The sequence below is a fragment of the Kryptolebias marmoratus genome, linkage group LG10 (assembly GCF_001649575.2).
Source record: "Kryptolebias marmoratus isolate JLee-2015 linkage group LG10, ASM164957v2, whole genome shotgun sequence".
Taxonomy (NCBI): Eukaryota; Metazoa; Chordata; class Actinopteri; order Cyprinodontiformes; family Rivulidae; genus Kryptolebias; species Kryptolebias marmoratus.
Window position 1 is genome coordinate 16,129,899 of NC_051439.1, and position 16,273 is coordinate 16,146,171.

The window sequence follows — 16,273 nt, forward strand, 5'->3', positions numbered from 1 at the left end:
GGGTCTGACAGTCAGGTCATAAAAGGAGAAACGTACTGGATGACTTTCGAGTGGCAGAGGTGATGATGTGGAGAAAATATTATAAATGCTTGACAGAAACTCATTTTCTGAGGTAGGTTATTTTAATAGAGGGCCATTAAAAAAATATTTGAGTGTATTGTGTTTAAGCCTCCTCAATCTGTGTGTGTGTGTGTGTTTTGTCTCTCACCGTGGCCACTATCCTCTTGACGGCTGCCGCAGACTGCTCCTCGCCTTTGGGCTGCTCAACCATCGTGACCCCGAGGTATTTGAGGTGAAACGTCATGCCCTCCAGCAGGGTCTCCCTCGTGTCCGTCCAGTTCTCTGGAAGCTCTGCAGGACGACACACACACACAGAAACACACCACTGACACTTCTGTTCACCAGCAGCCCTGCAGGCTGAAAATCCTCGCTCAGACATGTCAGGACAGCAATTTCAGTCCACTTGGAGGGAATTAAGATTTGAAGGCAACCAAACATTTTGGCTGCCTTCAAATCTGTTACAAAACGGCAAAAATACACTCCTAGACCACTTCTTTCTTATATTTTATTAATTTCCTAACAACCATTTTCAGCTTATATTAACAATTCCTATAAAGTACACATTAGTCACTTTTGAAAAATGAGTTTTAACTACACAATGGATTTTTTTTTTGCAAATAGCAGCAATATTCCTCATAGGCAGCTTTACAATAATTCATTTGTCACAGCGCAGGAAAAGAACATTTGAACACATTTATTTTGTATGAGCACATTAAGTTAATGAAAGGAAGTTAATCATGAGAGTTATGTATCAAAACTAAGGAGGTGTACTTGCAGCAATGGGTTAAACTCTTTCCTTATTCATCACAACAGTTTGTCGTTACAAGTGAGAACTTTTGACAATTATCAAATATTGTGGCTAAATGCAAATAAATGTACTCCTTAACCCTGACAGTGAGGGATTACAGTGCTGCTGAGATGGTGATATCACTGCATTTAACAGAAAAACATTCAAATTGATCAACTTTATCCTCTGATGAAACATTTTCTCTTTCCAGCAGTGACTTTCGTGATGCATAGAGCCTCTAAAAGGTTTCATGGGAATCCTAGACTTTGGCTTTTAGGTAAAAGTTTTCACACCAGTTGAGCATCTGTGAGAAATTTAGACCGTCAACCACTATTATCAAAACACCAACTATATCTTTTGGAAGAATGGCGTCCCGTGCTATTTAAAGCATTTAAGAGATTTATAATGCTGTTCTGGCAGTGTCTTAAAAATGCACTAAATTTAAACATTTCTCTTGATTTTTTTACAAACAGAGGGTTTAAAAATGCATTTTATATGTGTTCAGAGAACTAGAAGGCACTGACGAGTGACAACAGCTTTACAACATCAGCTGCATATATAAAAAAATAAAAAGCTGCACCAATATGATGTAAAGCAATAATTTAAGAAAGCCAAACTTTAATTAAACGAATCCAATCACAATGATTCAACCAGACACTCAGATGTATTGAACAACAGAGCCATAAAAGCCTTAAAAACTTCCAATGAAAGTATCATTTATGTGTTCACATTTCTGAATCCCTTGAGGAAATCTTTAAGTGACTTCCTGTCTAAAAGTGTTCTCCACCTCAGCTGCAGAGACAATTCCCCTGCATGTCTCCGCTGCAACCTCCAACTCTTCTTCTGCATGAAGTTTATTTAACACACCATGGATCAAATTTCAACAGAGGAAGAAGTTGTAATTATCTCCTTTAAACAAAGTATTAAAAACGGGTTGCTCGCTTCAGCTCTTTTTAAACCCTGCCAGCTACTGATCGTTGACAGAAGAAGCTCAGAGCAAATGTTCTCGGCTTATTATGTCACCACGAAGACAAACGTGAATGTCTGGTCGTACGACAGAAAACTAAATCAGAGGGACTTGTGTTTAAATAACTTTACATGAGACCTTGAACATTCAACAGCTTCCAAACCGAGCTGAAATAAAAGCACAGACGGGAATAAAACGGATGTTCACACGAGCTGACGTTTGGTTCATCAGCACTCAGGTTGCTTCTAACGGCTGTAGGGTGGAAACAAATGGCTACCTTCTCCTTGAAGCTTATAAAAAGTGCATGGGCTTGACACGATGTTGTGTGATTGAGTGTGGGGGTAAAAGGAACCATTTGTCTCTTCACTGAGCCCATCGGGAAACGTCAAAACCTCACCTCCTGCCAACCTGTGTGGCCTTTATGGCACTCAGGGTCTTCAAGGTGATTTAAAAAAATGTTGCCATTGCCTGTTTTTTAATTAAATAAGGTTTCATATACATTCCTAAACATAAAACAATAAGTGACAAGTTCCTTCTCACAAAATTTGACAAGGCTGTTGAACAGTCTGTCAGTCAGACAAAGATAAGGAGAGAAAAAAAACATTCAAATTTGCTTTTCTGTCTCTGTAATGGACCTTTTTTAGTCATTTTACAAACCAAACAACTAACAAATGTTAATTTATGAATTAAGTGTCTTAAATTATATAACTATGTAAACCTATTTAGATTTTTTGTTTGTTTGTTTTTATTTTTGCTTGAGTGCTTTAATTTTCTTAAGTTTGTTTCTATGGAGTCATAATCTAATAACCTCATTTTCTGAGCAATAACAGCTTGTTTGTTGTCACCAGCTTCAATTTTCACAAAGCAAATCGAATTTGCACTTTGTCAGCTTGATTGTGACAAAATAGACTGCATTGTGGAGGCATTTCAGAAAACAGTAAAGAAAAATATGTAGAATCCAGCTTGTAAGTCATAAATTTTTGTGTGTGAAAGAGTCAGAACTTGGTGAAATTTTGAACACGGCATTTTAAAAGCCCTCCTAACGCCTGTTTGTGAATGCAGTCACTCAGCTTCAGATGCCACATCATTTAGAGAACATGAATTATTAAAAATTGGCAGCAGAGCCCAACCTATAATATTCCTTTTTTTTAAAGCTAAACCAAGCCTACTGCGGGTGGTTATCAAGATTGGTTTTTAATGGTCTGAATGAAGCTGTAACTAAACCTACATTTATGTAATGAATGAGTCTGATGGTAAATACCCAGCACACGGAGGTCAAGCCAGGATAAGTAACACTCTTATGTTGTAACAGAACCTGTGTACTAACTTCGAGTTACCAAGTGGACTATAAACGCTCATTACGAGTAAGAGCCTCTCAAGACATTTAGACGGATATGACGCAGTTCAACCTTAGGTGGCTTATTTAACTTTTAGTGCTTGTTTATTGTGTTTGCAGAACAGATAGTGAACCTTCAGTGAACTGAGCATTTGCAGTGTTGGCGAAAGGCAACACTGCCGCCAGGTTTACTCCCGGGAATTTCAACAGACAGACAGAAGTGCCTCGAAAAATGCTTTCTGGTCGATGTGCAACACACACAGCTGAAGCTGCAAGCTTTCTTGGTCCACCAGAGATCTCAAAAGCAAGACACTCTGCTGCCACTGCCCAAACGAATGCTTTGAGGACCGCAAAGTTTTAGGAATCCAGCATACCAAACGACAAGCAGATGAGTCTGAAAGTACAACGGCTTTCTTCAAAAAAAAAAAAAAAAACTGTAATGATGGTTATTCAGCTCATGAACCTGAGCTATTTTTAGACTGGTGCACAAACCCTGAGTTCTACTTCGCGTGCTGAAATAATCCATTTTCATATTGGTCACATTTGCATTCACACAACCAACAACCTCACCCTCCGCTATCACCGGCGGCACCCCCCTGCAGCAGCTTCCTGCAGCTGCGGCGATGATTACAGCAAACTTCAAAGGCGCCGTAGCTGTGCTGCAGCTTTGTCTGGTCAGCGAGAGCTGCTTTTTTTTTTGGTGGGGGGTGGGGGGCATGCCAATGTGAACAGGTGACAGAACGCCGGTGCCTGTGCGTGGAAAGGAAAGGAACTGTGGGAACAAACAGGAGCGAGCAGGTGTGAGTGCACTGCTGGTCCAAAATGTTCAAACTGACTGAATCTGGATGTCCTGTTCTGGATTCTCTGAGTCATATTCGACCTTTATACACATTTTTTTTTATACACACTTTTCTGACTTTGTGTTTATGCTTAAACATACATAATAACACTAGCATTCTTTTGCATGTAAAAGTTTTTGAAAAAAAGAGCTGTGTAATCTGTTAGCACTCAGAGGACTCTCAGATACTACCACAACTACTTTTTTACTCAGTATCTGTAAAACTGATTGTGTTATAGCTACGTTTGTGTTAAGTTGGATGAGCTGTGGCAGCCATTTTGAATATGGTTGACTACTAAAGTTAACCAGTCTAGACATACCTCTAATTATCATGATCTAAGTTTAATTAAAATCTAGTTTGTGGTTAATAAGGTTTTTAGCTAAAATAAACAAACACACACAGACACACGCACACACACACATTATCACCTTCAGCAGCAGGCAACAATTATTTTGCTAACCACTTTTTGCCCAGGCTTCTTGTGCAATTTTGAAACATTTCTAACATGCTTGTGATTATGTAACAAAAAAAGAAATTTAAGTGTTTTTTCTCAGTAAAACAGGTCTTTTAAGGAATACAGTTTCTGCAAACAGACTGTCTTTGATGGGGCTTTAAAATGCACAAGAGTGTCTGATGTTTTCAACACGTTTCAAGTTCCTAAAAGATGTGGTCTTACACAACGCTTCATTATTTAAACCATTCAGATGGAAGTAGTTTGCATGGCAAAAGTTCTCTAACACTAAAAATATGAGCATGAACCAAACCTTTATAAAGGGTTGTATTGTGTACAATGAAAGTTAAGCAGGTTAATGTAATTTTACCTACTTTTTACCCATCTCATTTGATAGTTACACAACACTGTAGATGAAAACCCTCTGGCCTAAAGAGGACCTTGTCTTTCCTTTAATATTCAATCATTTGAGCCTACACTGACACCCAGACTTTGCATTAAATTTTAATGAAGATAAAACTACAGAGAGAACTGGATCATTCTGATGCAATAAGAGATTTGGAGACAGGAGGTCTTGGAATATATTATCACAAAGGATTTCAGGGAAGACACCGGGTAGAGTTAGAAAAAGAAGGACTGAAAAATATTGTGATTTTGGTGGGTGATTTGGTCAAAGCCAAATGGAGGAAGTTTTATCAAGTGGTGTGAAGAGAAAAAGATCAAAATAGCCTCTTCTTGTCAGTAATGAGAAAAGAAGATCTGCTCTTTCTGGCTTCATTTCTGCTTTACGAGATAAGTCGAGAGGGTGAGGGGAAAAAAAGGCAATCACACATAAAAGAGAAAAGATAAAACAAGCGATATAATATCAAAACATAGAATGTGTCAGTGAAGGCAGCATGTCAAAACTGTTCACTATGAAACATAAAAAAAAAAAAAACAATCTTTTGCGAAACACTTGTAACAGACGAGCTTAATTACTGTGGAAAGAGAAGGAGCAGTCTGCTCTGCTGCGAACTCCAGCTCCGTCGTGTTGTTAACACGGAGGCTGGGAGAGTGGGAGTGTGCAGCGATACCCACAGATAAACACAAATCATACATCACACCGCCACAGTTTCATCACAGCAATCTTTACATCCAACGTCAGAGTGTTGCTTGAAAACCGACGGGCTTGCTTCTGTAAGATATGACTGCCTAACTGTTGAGAATGAACCCGAAACAACAAGTAAAAATGATAATTCCTGCAGTACCCTCAACATAAAGTCTATCCAGATGAGGCGAAACAAAGCAGATGGCTTCAGTTTGACTGAGTCAGACCAACTGCGACTTCAGGAGATGATTAACAATTACAAGTATGGGTTAATGTTCCAGAGGAACTGGGAAGAAAGCTTTTGTCCTTGTTACTGACATCTTCCTACAAGCGAAAGCAGATTGTGCCATTTAAATTGCTAGTAGATGACTAAACCGCTGTAGTGAGAAAACATTCGTTCACAGAAGTCCGACATCCAACCGAGACAGTCATGAGTCCTTAATCTGGGACTCTAAAGACCGGAGAGGTCATCAAGCAGAAATCTGACACGACTTGCGTCCAAAAATAAAAAAAAGTTTTCAGGACCACAGTCAAAGCTTCGCCACCACTTTATAGTTCCAGCTGGGACGCATAATAACTGATCTCAAAATCAAGAGTTATATATTAATTTATTCTTCCATATTAGAAACAGAAACATGACATTTTTCTCCTTTTTAATTACATTTAATAGGAATTTCATTAATAAAGCATAGTTTTCTGAGTATTAGGAATATTTGATTGGTGACCAGACTATTTCTTAAAAAAAATTCAGATTTTTTTTTTTTTTCTGTACGAGGACACACTTTGATTAGGCTTCAATCAAAAGTCCACTTATTTTACCAGTCCATGAACACACCATAGATAATTAGAAGAAATTTGATTGAAGGCAACTGAACTTATTTTTTTGATTCTTGAAGACGTTTATTGTTTTGACAAAACCAAAATTGGCAGGTCAAAGCTTTTCCATATGGAGCAGATCTGAACGGACTCTCGAAGCTCCGGTAACTCTCAGCTCGGTGTTTTGTGTGGCAGGAGAAAATTTCAACACATTCATCTGAACCCACTAGATTCCAAAATACCAGTGACTCATTGTTTTTTTGTGTGTTTTTTTTTCTGGGCTCACTCTTGCCCGCTTGTATTATTTTTCCTGAACGGGAACGAAAACGAAAGGTTCGCATCTACAGCCAAACAAATGGGCCGGCGTAAAAAGGAGAAAAGCCTGGCACGTAGCGACGCTTCAGCGAGGTGTGCATCACCCTGGGATACTGGCACAGGTTGTGTTTTCTGGCTGCCTTTCACATGGTCTCCTCAGAGGGTTAGTATTTAACTGTGAACAAAGGTAACACTATCTGCTCTTCAGCCGGGGAGTCTTTGTCTGTCCAAGTCAAGGTCAGCTGTCAACCCAAACAAACTGGAACCAAAGGGAACAACCTGGTGCTCAAAATCCTAAAGACTAATATTAGCTTGATTTGACAACAAAATGTTATGTTGCTCCACGGCACAGTGCTTTTAGACTTTCTAATCTTTAAAAAAAAACACATTACAATGTTTGGCTCCTCTGCAGCAGATAGCCAATAGTCATGTTGCATCTATATAAAGTAAACTGGTGTTTTAGCTTTTCCCATAATAGAAGGAAAAAAGGCTTTGTTGCCAAAAGAAACAGAACAGACTGGAGACATGAATCACGCTGATCTCCTGCTGAGAAAGCAGAGTCGGAAAAGGAAATGGTCCCAGACCTGAGGAAGGAAAAGTTGATGACAGTTACTCAATCAGAAGCACTGAAACCAATTGTGTACCATTAAAGTTCAAGTAACAGAAAAAAAAATCTGTTAATTTTATTCCTGTTTCCTAAAATACCATGTAAACACCAAGAAATTCTGAAAGGGTTCATTCCTATCAATTAAACTTGTCAAGGTAAGTTTTAGCTTTTCCAATATAAAGAGGTTGGAATATTGCCAGGGGCACAGCTGTGAGGTGACATGAAGTCAGAATAAGCTACAATACATGTGCTGTCCAGTGGAAAGGTGTGGCTCATTTATAGGCTTGTTTATTACTTTATTGCCCCGGATGAACAATACTTTTCCGGCTTTGACCATATAATTTACATTTGCTTGTTGAAAGAGTTCATTGTTGGCCTTTCATGGAGCTTCTAGATGGACATAAAAAACCTTATTCCCCAATTATAAACAAAAAAAGTGTCTGAGAGATCAATAATTCAGAGTTATTTTAATAAAAACTTATTTCCTATTCCATCTTCATCTATTTAAGGCCTCAACTAAACGGCGCCTGTGGTGTGAGGGCCTCCTTTCTTCTTAGAACAACAAATGTGCAAAAAAGAAACTTGTTTCAGCACTATTAAATTCCAATCAGGACACTTTGGACTAAATTAGAAACTGCAGAGTCAGTTCAGAGAAGATGCCGGAAGGGATGCAGAGAGATGCTTACCATGAGCTTGAAAAGAGAAAGAAAGCCAAAACCCCTTGTGCACCAAAAGAATGTCACTGATCTAATAAAGTTATATATGAAAGTCTATAAGCTTTGTTCGGCCTGACGATGCAAATAAGAGACAAATACAATCATCACTGCTGTCTAAGGACATGTCATTATTGAAAAAAGGTTGAAGGAGACCATTGTTAAGAAGACAAAGACTGACTGTTTGACATGGGATGACTGTCGCAGCCTGATGGAGCCCGATTTAAAGATAAATCAAGGACTATTGTTCCACGAGTCTTAACTTTAACTTCTGTGGAAAACGTCTGACATATTTTGAAAACCCAAGGTTAAATTCTCTCATTGTGACTTACAGAAATAAAACCATAAATCTGCAGTCTTTCACACATCAGCCTCTTTTCTACTCCATCAGGATGCTTCTTATCTTTCATCTTCTAGACCAGCAGGCTTATGATTTACTTAAACATCGACTTAGTATTCCCAAAGTTCAAGATGATGTGTTGCTTCAATCTGCATTTGATTTTTAACACCATCCAAATCAATTTTAGTAGGGTATAAGAAAGGATTTGCAAAGGATAAGAGTCTTATAGTTTAAGTCCTAACATTGAGACACGTGTCTTTGAGTATTGGCTAAATCCACTCAAAGAAGGAAAGTGAGGAGAGGGAGAAGGAGAGGGGACAAATGAGTGCAAGTCAGGGATTACAGCTCATGACCAGCTGAGGTCAGAATGTACTCCCAACAAGAATCTGGGTTACGAAACTGATCTTTAACACGCTCTGCTCGCAGCCTCGCCAAACAGGAGGGGCTGGATTCTGACGCAGCTCAAACGAGGCACACAAAAAGAAACACTTTCTCCAGAAGGGGATGGGGTCAATCGCTTTCTCAAACATGCACCTCCCAACATTTTTATTACCTCACTAGAGACCTGATTTATGACTGGCAGGAAGAACCGGACAAAATTTAGGCAATAATCAAAGTCATTCTAAATCGACCAGAACCAAAACAGCAACCTCAGGGCACCACGAGGAGTCAGAAATCAATCAGCTGCCAGCAAGTACAGTTGTAATGATCAGCTGATTGACCTAACATCCATCGACTGGTCGTGGGGCTTTACTTGTCATTGCAACCGTACTCAAATAAAAGAAAAGGGCCTAGAAGGAATGCATATCACCCACCGCCTTTCATGCCAGGGTATTAAAATGAGATCAACTTATGACGACAAGGGTCAGAGTTAGAGCTGTTTTGGTCAAACTTATATAATGTGACACTAAGACATCTCATGAGACGTGTTAGTTCTTGGAATATGTATTGAGGATGACTCTCAGCTATTATCACATCAAACATCGGCTCAGTATCTGTAAATCTGACTAAGTTATAGTCATTCTTGTGTTGCTTAAGGTCGATTAGCTGTGGCAGTCATCTTGAATTGGGTTGACTCCAAAAGTTAATCGGCTGTAGATGTAAAAGAAATGATTCTCTTCTGAGAGTTTAAAAAAATCTGTCCAGTGGTTCAGGAGATATTTTGCTAACACAGCAGACAAACTAGGCAACACACATTATTGCCTGCCACTGAAGGCAAAAAGGCAATAATGGCTGATTCCAGCACCTGATAATGACTACCGCTGATGTGAACGCACAAACAGATGAGTTAGTTGCTGGGGCGGAGAGGGAGGGCAGCATTGCTCCTAAATCTTTGATTTAATCACATATGGCCCAAAGTGCTGCTGCATATTTCCCTGGATTAACCAGTTGACAGGAAGGACCGCAGATCCGCCATATGTCCCTTTCAAGAGAGACTACATGAGCTCCCCTACAAATCTCTGCACACATGCATCTTTCAAACTTACGGCAGCCAAACGCGTATCGGAACATGGATTAAAGAGAGAGCAAAAATAATTTTACATTAAGGACAGAAATCCTTCTTTAATTCCCATGAACATCACTTACAAGATGAGTATGGAGTGTATGAAGTCTAAGAGATTTCCTCAAAGCTGTAGATGTGGGAACACTGGGACAAAGAGGCATGTTTTACTTTTAGAGAGTGTATGAAAATTTTTCATCTGATTTTTTATTTTTGGAGGGAAGGGGAAAGGTAGGCTGCTTAAACAAAGCGTTTAATTTCAATCTAAAAGACAACAGCCAAAAGATATTAAGAAACAATAACAGATTTGACTGAGAGGTTATAGAAGAAGGTCATCGTCCCTGTACAACAATACTAATGTTTTCTAGTGGTTTAAGACACAAAGAGCTTTGATTTACAAATAAAAAATAGTGTTTTAAAACCAACTTGCTTAAAAGACATTAAAGGGGAAGATGTATAACTCTTTGAGATTACCAAAAATATAACTATCACACAATATTTAGATCACAGTGTGATTTGTAGGTTTCTCCCTTGTTTTAAAAGCCTTGAACAGTTTAATTTTGTCTGCAGTTATTTAGCTCATCTACTGAGACCGAGGCTGAGGACCATATGCTTCGACATATGGCTAAAGAAGATTACATCAATTATTTCTTACCAGGAAAGTGAACTAGTTAACCAGTGTTGTTTCTGTTTAGACTTCCCTGATGGTTTCAAAGAATAAGACACACGACTGTGACGTAATATGAATTTAAAAGAAATGATCTTAGTATTTCTTACTTTAGACCAAGTTATAAAGTTTACAAAGGTAAAAATAAACAATGTTTTCTTTTTTGGGATACAAAAAGCCAAATTAAATAAACCACAGAGGATAACAAATGTAAAAAAAAGATCATCTGTTTGCTTCATATATTCATTATGCAGCAACTGGGTGCTTCAGTGCTTGTTAAAAGGTCCAAAAACAACAATTATGATACTTCAAATTATTATATTTTGGCAGCTGTGTCAGCTAGAAGCAGAGAAAGCTAAACATTCATTGCCCTGCAGGATTAACATCGTCCTTCAGGGAAAAACGGTGACAAAGCGTGATTGTGCAGCCCCGTCTCCACATGACACTGCTCGCCGACTCCAACACATAGAAGCAGCCTACAGATATCTAACAGGGCTGTAAATCAGGAAGGACTTTACTACACCCATAAAGGAATCCTGCAAAAGAAGCAATCTCCATTACAGCCTCTGGATGACTTTGAGCAGGGGACACAGCGCTGACCGGGCCGACCAGCTAACAAGCAACCAAATATCACCGAGGGTGGCAAGAATAACTAGTTGTTGTTTGTTTTAAACTGATATCTTTCATTTTTCAGGCCACAAGAAAGAGCTCAAAAAGGAATGTGTTTCAGCACGTGGGGAGTGGTTCGCCTGTCTAAAAAGTTTTGTGTTGTGCCAAGAGGGTGTGACTCCGCATGAAGTCAGTAATCAAGGAAAAAGATGTCGACTGATGCCATTATTAGACTTTTTAATGCAACACGTTGTCATAACTTCGACATGCACTTTTTAAACCCCAGTCTTGACCGAGCCCCTTTTTCAGTGCCAACAGAAGCGGTGCGCTCAGACTTCAGCGCGACTTCTTCCACCTTTTTTTATGCTGTTTTTATTGATGAAATTAGCTTCAAAAGTACCATCACCTTAGAGGCAGGAGCTCAGCCCATCTATGTCAACTTACTGCCGTTTTACATCTCAGCTACTGCCTGGAACAAAAGATTTAGCATTGCAGTGGGACTTTTACAATTAATTACTTACAATTAAAGTGCCGGTGTGGATGTTTCGCCAGACAGGGTTACCACAGATGTAACACTTAACACTGACACAACTTTTAGCAATGAGTAATGTGGAAAACTAATTAAATTGGACGCATTTTGTACACGAAGCGTCATTAACACTTGCTTACACGAGTGAGTGTTGAAGCATTTTCACAAATATCCTCCCGACTTCTGTTACTCATCTGCATGAGCTGACTGAGCAGATATTATTAGATCTAGCTGCTTCACTCTTGACAATCCCACAAAAGACGCCTCCTTGACCTGGAATAGAGGAAGGTTCTGCCTCCCACACTTGTCATAATAAAAATAAAAAAATAGGGCCTCCATAACATAAAAACATAGCTGACATTTCATACCATTTAACTTGTTGAAAACCAGGAACTAAATTAACATTATGACAAGGTGAGGTGTCATTCTGTCAGCTGTGCAGCATGCAGGAATTAAGTCCAAAAGCACAATTAATGGGACTGAATTTATTATTATTATTATTATTAAAAGAGGCATGACTGATTTAAAGAAAACATAATAAACAGGCTACAAATCAATGCTGGCAGTGAGAGAAAAGGACTGAAGAGGCTAAAGCTGAGCTCTAAAATGGCAAAAACCCTGCCTCTAATTATGGATCTGTCGAAACTTAGAAATGCTTTTCTGCTTTGTTTAGTTTAAGATGATACAACACAAGGGAGAAGGGGCGTTATTAAAAGAAATTACCGCAATCTTTATTTTGTAAAATAAATTGCAGTTTGCGCCACATCCAAAGAGACAGGGTCCACTTTGAAGCACAAGTCAAGACAAGTTTATTTACACCCCTGAACCCATGTCTAGTCTGTAATTACACTGCAGCAGTTAGGAAAAGAAGAAGTTGAAGAGCTTCATCAGAAACAGGAACTTCTTATGAATGTGCAAGGTGGATGTGTGTGTATATATAGATATGTATGTGTATATATACACAAACAGCACAGGGGCACAAGACATAGCTGATGACTGAATGTGGAGTTGTGGCAAAGCTAAAGCTCATTTTGAGCTTTCAGAGGGATGGAGGGATGGAGGGATTGATTATTGGGCTGGCTGGGTGAGGAGGAATTGTGCTGGTTGTGCATCAGAGAGGGAAGAGTGGACCAAAACAACAACTACAACAAAAAAACAAACAAAGCATCAGATGCAAAAAGTGTCAGCGTAACACCGGGCTGCCAACTGCTCTATTGTCTGTGAAATTAGACAGAAAAAAAGGGGACAGAGGCATGGAAACACACGAGGGATCCCCCTCCTTTGTGGAGGCTGATCAGCTCGTGTGTGAGCACCAAACTGTGTGATGGCAACCCAAACCAGACATTAATAAAAACACCTGTGGTGGCTTACTTAAACCCCTCTTTGGTCCTGAAACCTTTAAGAATTTGCCACCCCCCTTTACGCAGCCTCATACACGCACACATATATATATAAATATATTTTTTTGTTTTACATTATGTATCGCCTAGCAACAGAGCGCTGCCAGGATTGCGTTGCCACGAAGGCGAGCCACGCATTTCTCCGTGCTTCTGGCTCCCGCGGCTCCGGATCGCAGGAGCGCTGCAGCCGCCCGCCCGCCGGTGGCACGCCGAGCCACCTGCCGGATGTTCCGTTTCAAAACCACGCCGAACCGAACCCTGATGCGGCAGTCGACGGGGTTCTCCCACGGCTGCTGAAAACTTTTGTAGCACGGAGTTCAGGCGCTGCGCTAGGCGAAAACATGGAGGGGGATTTCCGAACAAGTGCCAAGTTAAAAAGCGTAAAGTCTATAAAACACAGCCCTGTATTATGAAATATGTATAGCCGACTGCGGTGACTAGCGTCCACAGACAAGTTAAGCACCGCACAGAAACACCGGTTGTAAGGTTAGCTACTTAAGCCTAGCTCGCTAGAGCCGACTGACTGAGTACCAGCTAATGCCAACATGCATGTGTTAAGCAACACTTACTTTTATGTTTGCCCGAACCCCACGACTGTTTCGCGATGCTGGGGCTCCGAATAATTGCCCTCCCAGCGGATTTCAAAGCGTCCATGTCCAAAAGTGGGGCGAAGAGCCCGACGAGCGCCGACTGTCTGTCCGTCTCCCTTTGGACTCCTGCCTCCTTTTTGATTTAAAAGAGCACTCTTCCGTCAAAACTTTTCTATTCGTCTGTTTTCTTTTCCTCTTCGTTCATCTAGGGTTCAGTCGGCGGTGGATTATCATGTTCGTCCTCTGGGCGGTGTTTTGTATGTAAATTAGCCGGATAACGTGCGTTGTTACGCCCGTTTGTGGTGTCACGCGAGCGAATGGAACGGCAGCGGCGGCAGCGCCTGGTCGCGGTAGCGGCAGCGCCTGTTCGCGGTAGCGGCAGGACCTGGTCGCAGTTTTTCTCTAGTTTTGCTTCAACCTATTGGCTTTTTTTTGTGACAAATGATTCTCAGTTTGTTTCCTCAGCTCTTAATGAACAAATAAGACACGTCATGAATTCCGCTGACTCACCTCAGCAGGTGGATTTACCATCTATGGAGGAGCTGGGCGTGTGAGCAGGGTGGGTCAGATTACTATGGAATGTGGTCACATACTGCCTACAAAAACCACAGGAAAACAGGGTTGTTGTTGTTGCTAGTTTTGCTGTTAGTATTATTATGAAATGCTTGGATATATTCCTTTAACACAACCATATTTCATTTAACTTAAAAGAGGAAACCCTATTTTTTTCCCAAAACAATACCACAATATTATGTAGCTACACATTTTGTCATCTGATTAGGTGACCCCAGTTATATATTCTCATTTAATTTAATCTAACTATGGCTGTGTGGTTGAAGGGATAATTGTTAATTATAACATTCAACTCACCTGCTGAGTGCCTGAATAAAATTAAATCAATGCCAATTTCAAGTTGAACGCTCTGTGAATGTGTTAAATATTATTATACCTTTTTAATTAGGTGTTTCAGATGCTGTGTTTAATTCCTTTTCCAAGTAGCTCTTACAAATGACAACCAAATGCAGAGAAGGAAGGAAGACGAAGGAGCATCATAAAGGCTGGAGTTTAAAAATGACGAAGGCCTGGCTATAAAAGGAGTCTCGTTCTCTTGAACATGATGCTGAATAAATTTTTAATGGATAAAAAGTTTAAACTTTGGTCAGCAGCTTTTTTCTTTAATATCACAGTGAGATTAAACTGATTTTTTAAATTGTATTTTCACACAAGACATTTAAAAACAAAAAGCCAACCATGCGCCGTCGTGCCCATAAGATTTCTATCCATTTAAAATCTGAAAACAACCCAAAATAGCTTCTGAAGCACACTTAGTCTTTGATAACTGATCCCTTAAGAAATATTGGTGTTCACATTGAGTCCATTATCACAAGATTTAAAGTGAAACAGAGCCACATTTTCATGCTGCAATTAGGCTGAGATTACATCATTACCCTTTGTATAAAACACTCAGGAAAATGGCTCGCAAAAAATCCCGCAGTACCAGATTTAACAAGCTCAGAGACAAGAGTTCAGGTGGCTAACGTGTCCCTGAGGGCATATTAGGCAACATGACTGCTATCTTCAATCTGACGCACGGTTAGAAGTGACGGTACTTGCTGTGCTGTCCAAATAAATCAGATCTGAAGGAGGATTATCATAGCTTTAGTGCTGCACTGTAAACCAACTTATCTCTCTGTGCTCAGGCAGGTGCATTTCTTGTAAAAAAAAAAAAAAAATCAGTTAATTTATTATAAATTTCATTATCAAATGTAGAAATTAAATGCTCATAAATTTACTAAGTCAAGAGAAGCTGATGACCCACATTCCAATTTGCTATTTAGGTCTTCAAATTTGATTAAATGTTGATTTGTGAAGCGTTAGAGCGGAGTGTTTGTGTCAAACACTGACTGTTAGAAATGCTAATCTGCTGTTTCCACCCGCTTGAGTTTGTGGTGCCAAATTTCCAAAATGATGACAACTATGGATCGAGAAAACAAATTCATGCAAAAACCAAAGTCTTTGGTTAATGCAGAGAAATGGAGTGAGGAGTTTTAGCCTCATCTCTGTCGGCGCACAGGTTAATCAAGTGTTTCTGAGAATGCCTTGTACATGGCAGACTGCTGAGCAGAGGGCTTCTTTCATGCACTGAACTACACCACCCGTGGGAAAAGGATTCTTTGTCCTCCCAAGGAAAAAAAAGAAGTGGATTAAAGGATTTATCACTGAAATCAAAACGTGGCGGCCCACGATTTGCTCTCTTTTACGGTTTGATGTCAGACTGAAAAGCTCAGAGGTCAGCGACGGCATAGAAATTGACATAAAAAGTGCATCCATCTGATTATAAAATGTAAACAAAGTGGGACGAAATGTCCCATAATGTTTATGAAGACCTTTTGTCACAGCTGAATGGGATTTTTGGGTCTTAAAAAGAAACAATAATGGCTTTTGACAGTCATTAACCAGAGCTTGTGTGAATGGAGTTAAGCTCTTAATTTCATTAAAGTATCAACACTGCCTCCTAGTGGCAGGAAAAGGATTTGCATATTTGAAGTGATTACCAGCTCTACAAGTCTTTACATTTTAAATCATAATAGGAAGAATTTTTATTAGTCTTACCTAATGCTTTCCTTGATGGGGTTTTAAATAAATAAAAGGAAATACT

General features: G+C 39.7%; 1 protein-coding gene across 1 annotated transcript in view; it reads right to left on the bottom strand.

The window, feature by feature from the left end:
• Window positions 1–14,024, bottom strand: part of ldlrap1b (low density lipoprotein receptor adaptor protein 1b) — a 27,362-nt gene extending 13,338 nt beyond the window's left edge. Inside the window, exons 1-2 of the mRNA XM_017419195.3 lie at window positions 13,594–14,024; window positions 209–351 (exon numbers count right to left, since the gene is read on the bottom strand). Coding sequence (XP_017274684.1) covers window positions 209–351; window positions 13,594–13,678 — 228 coding nt within the window. The 5' untranslated portion in view covers window positions 13,679–14,024. The remainder of the gene's footprint in view (window positions 1–208; window positions 352–13,593) is intronic.
• Window positions 14,025–16,273: the final 2,249 nt, after the last annotated feature.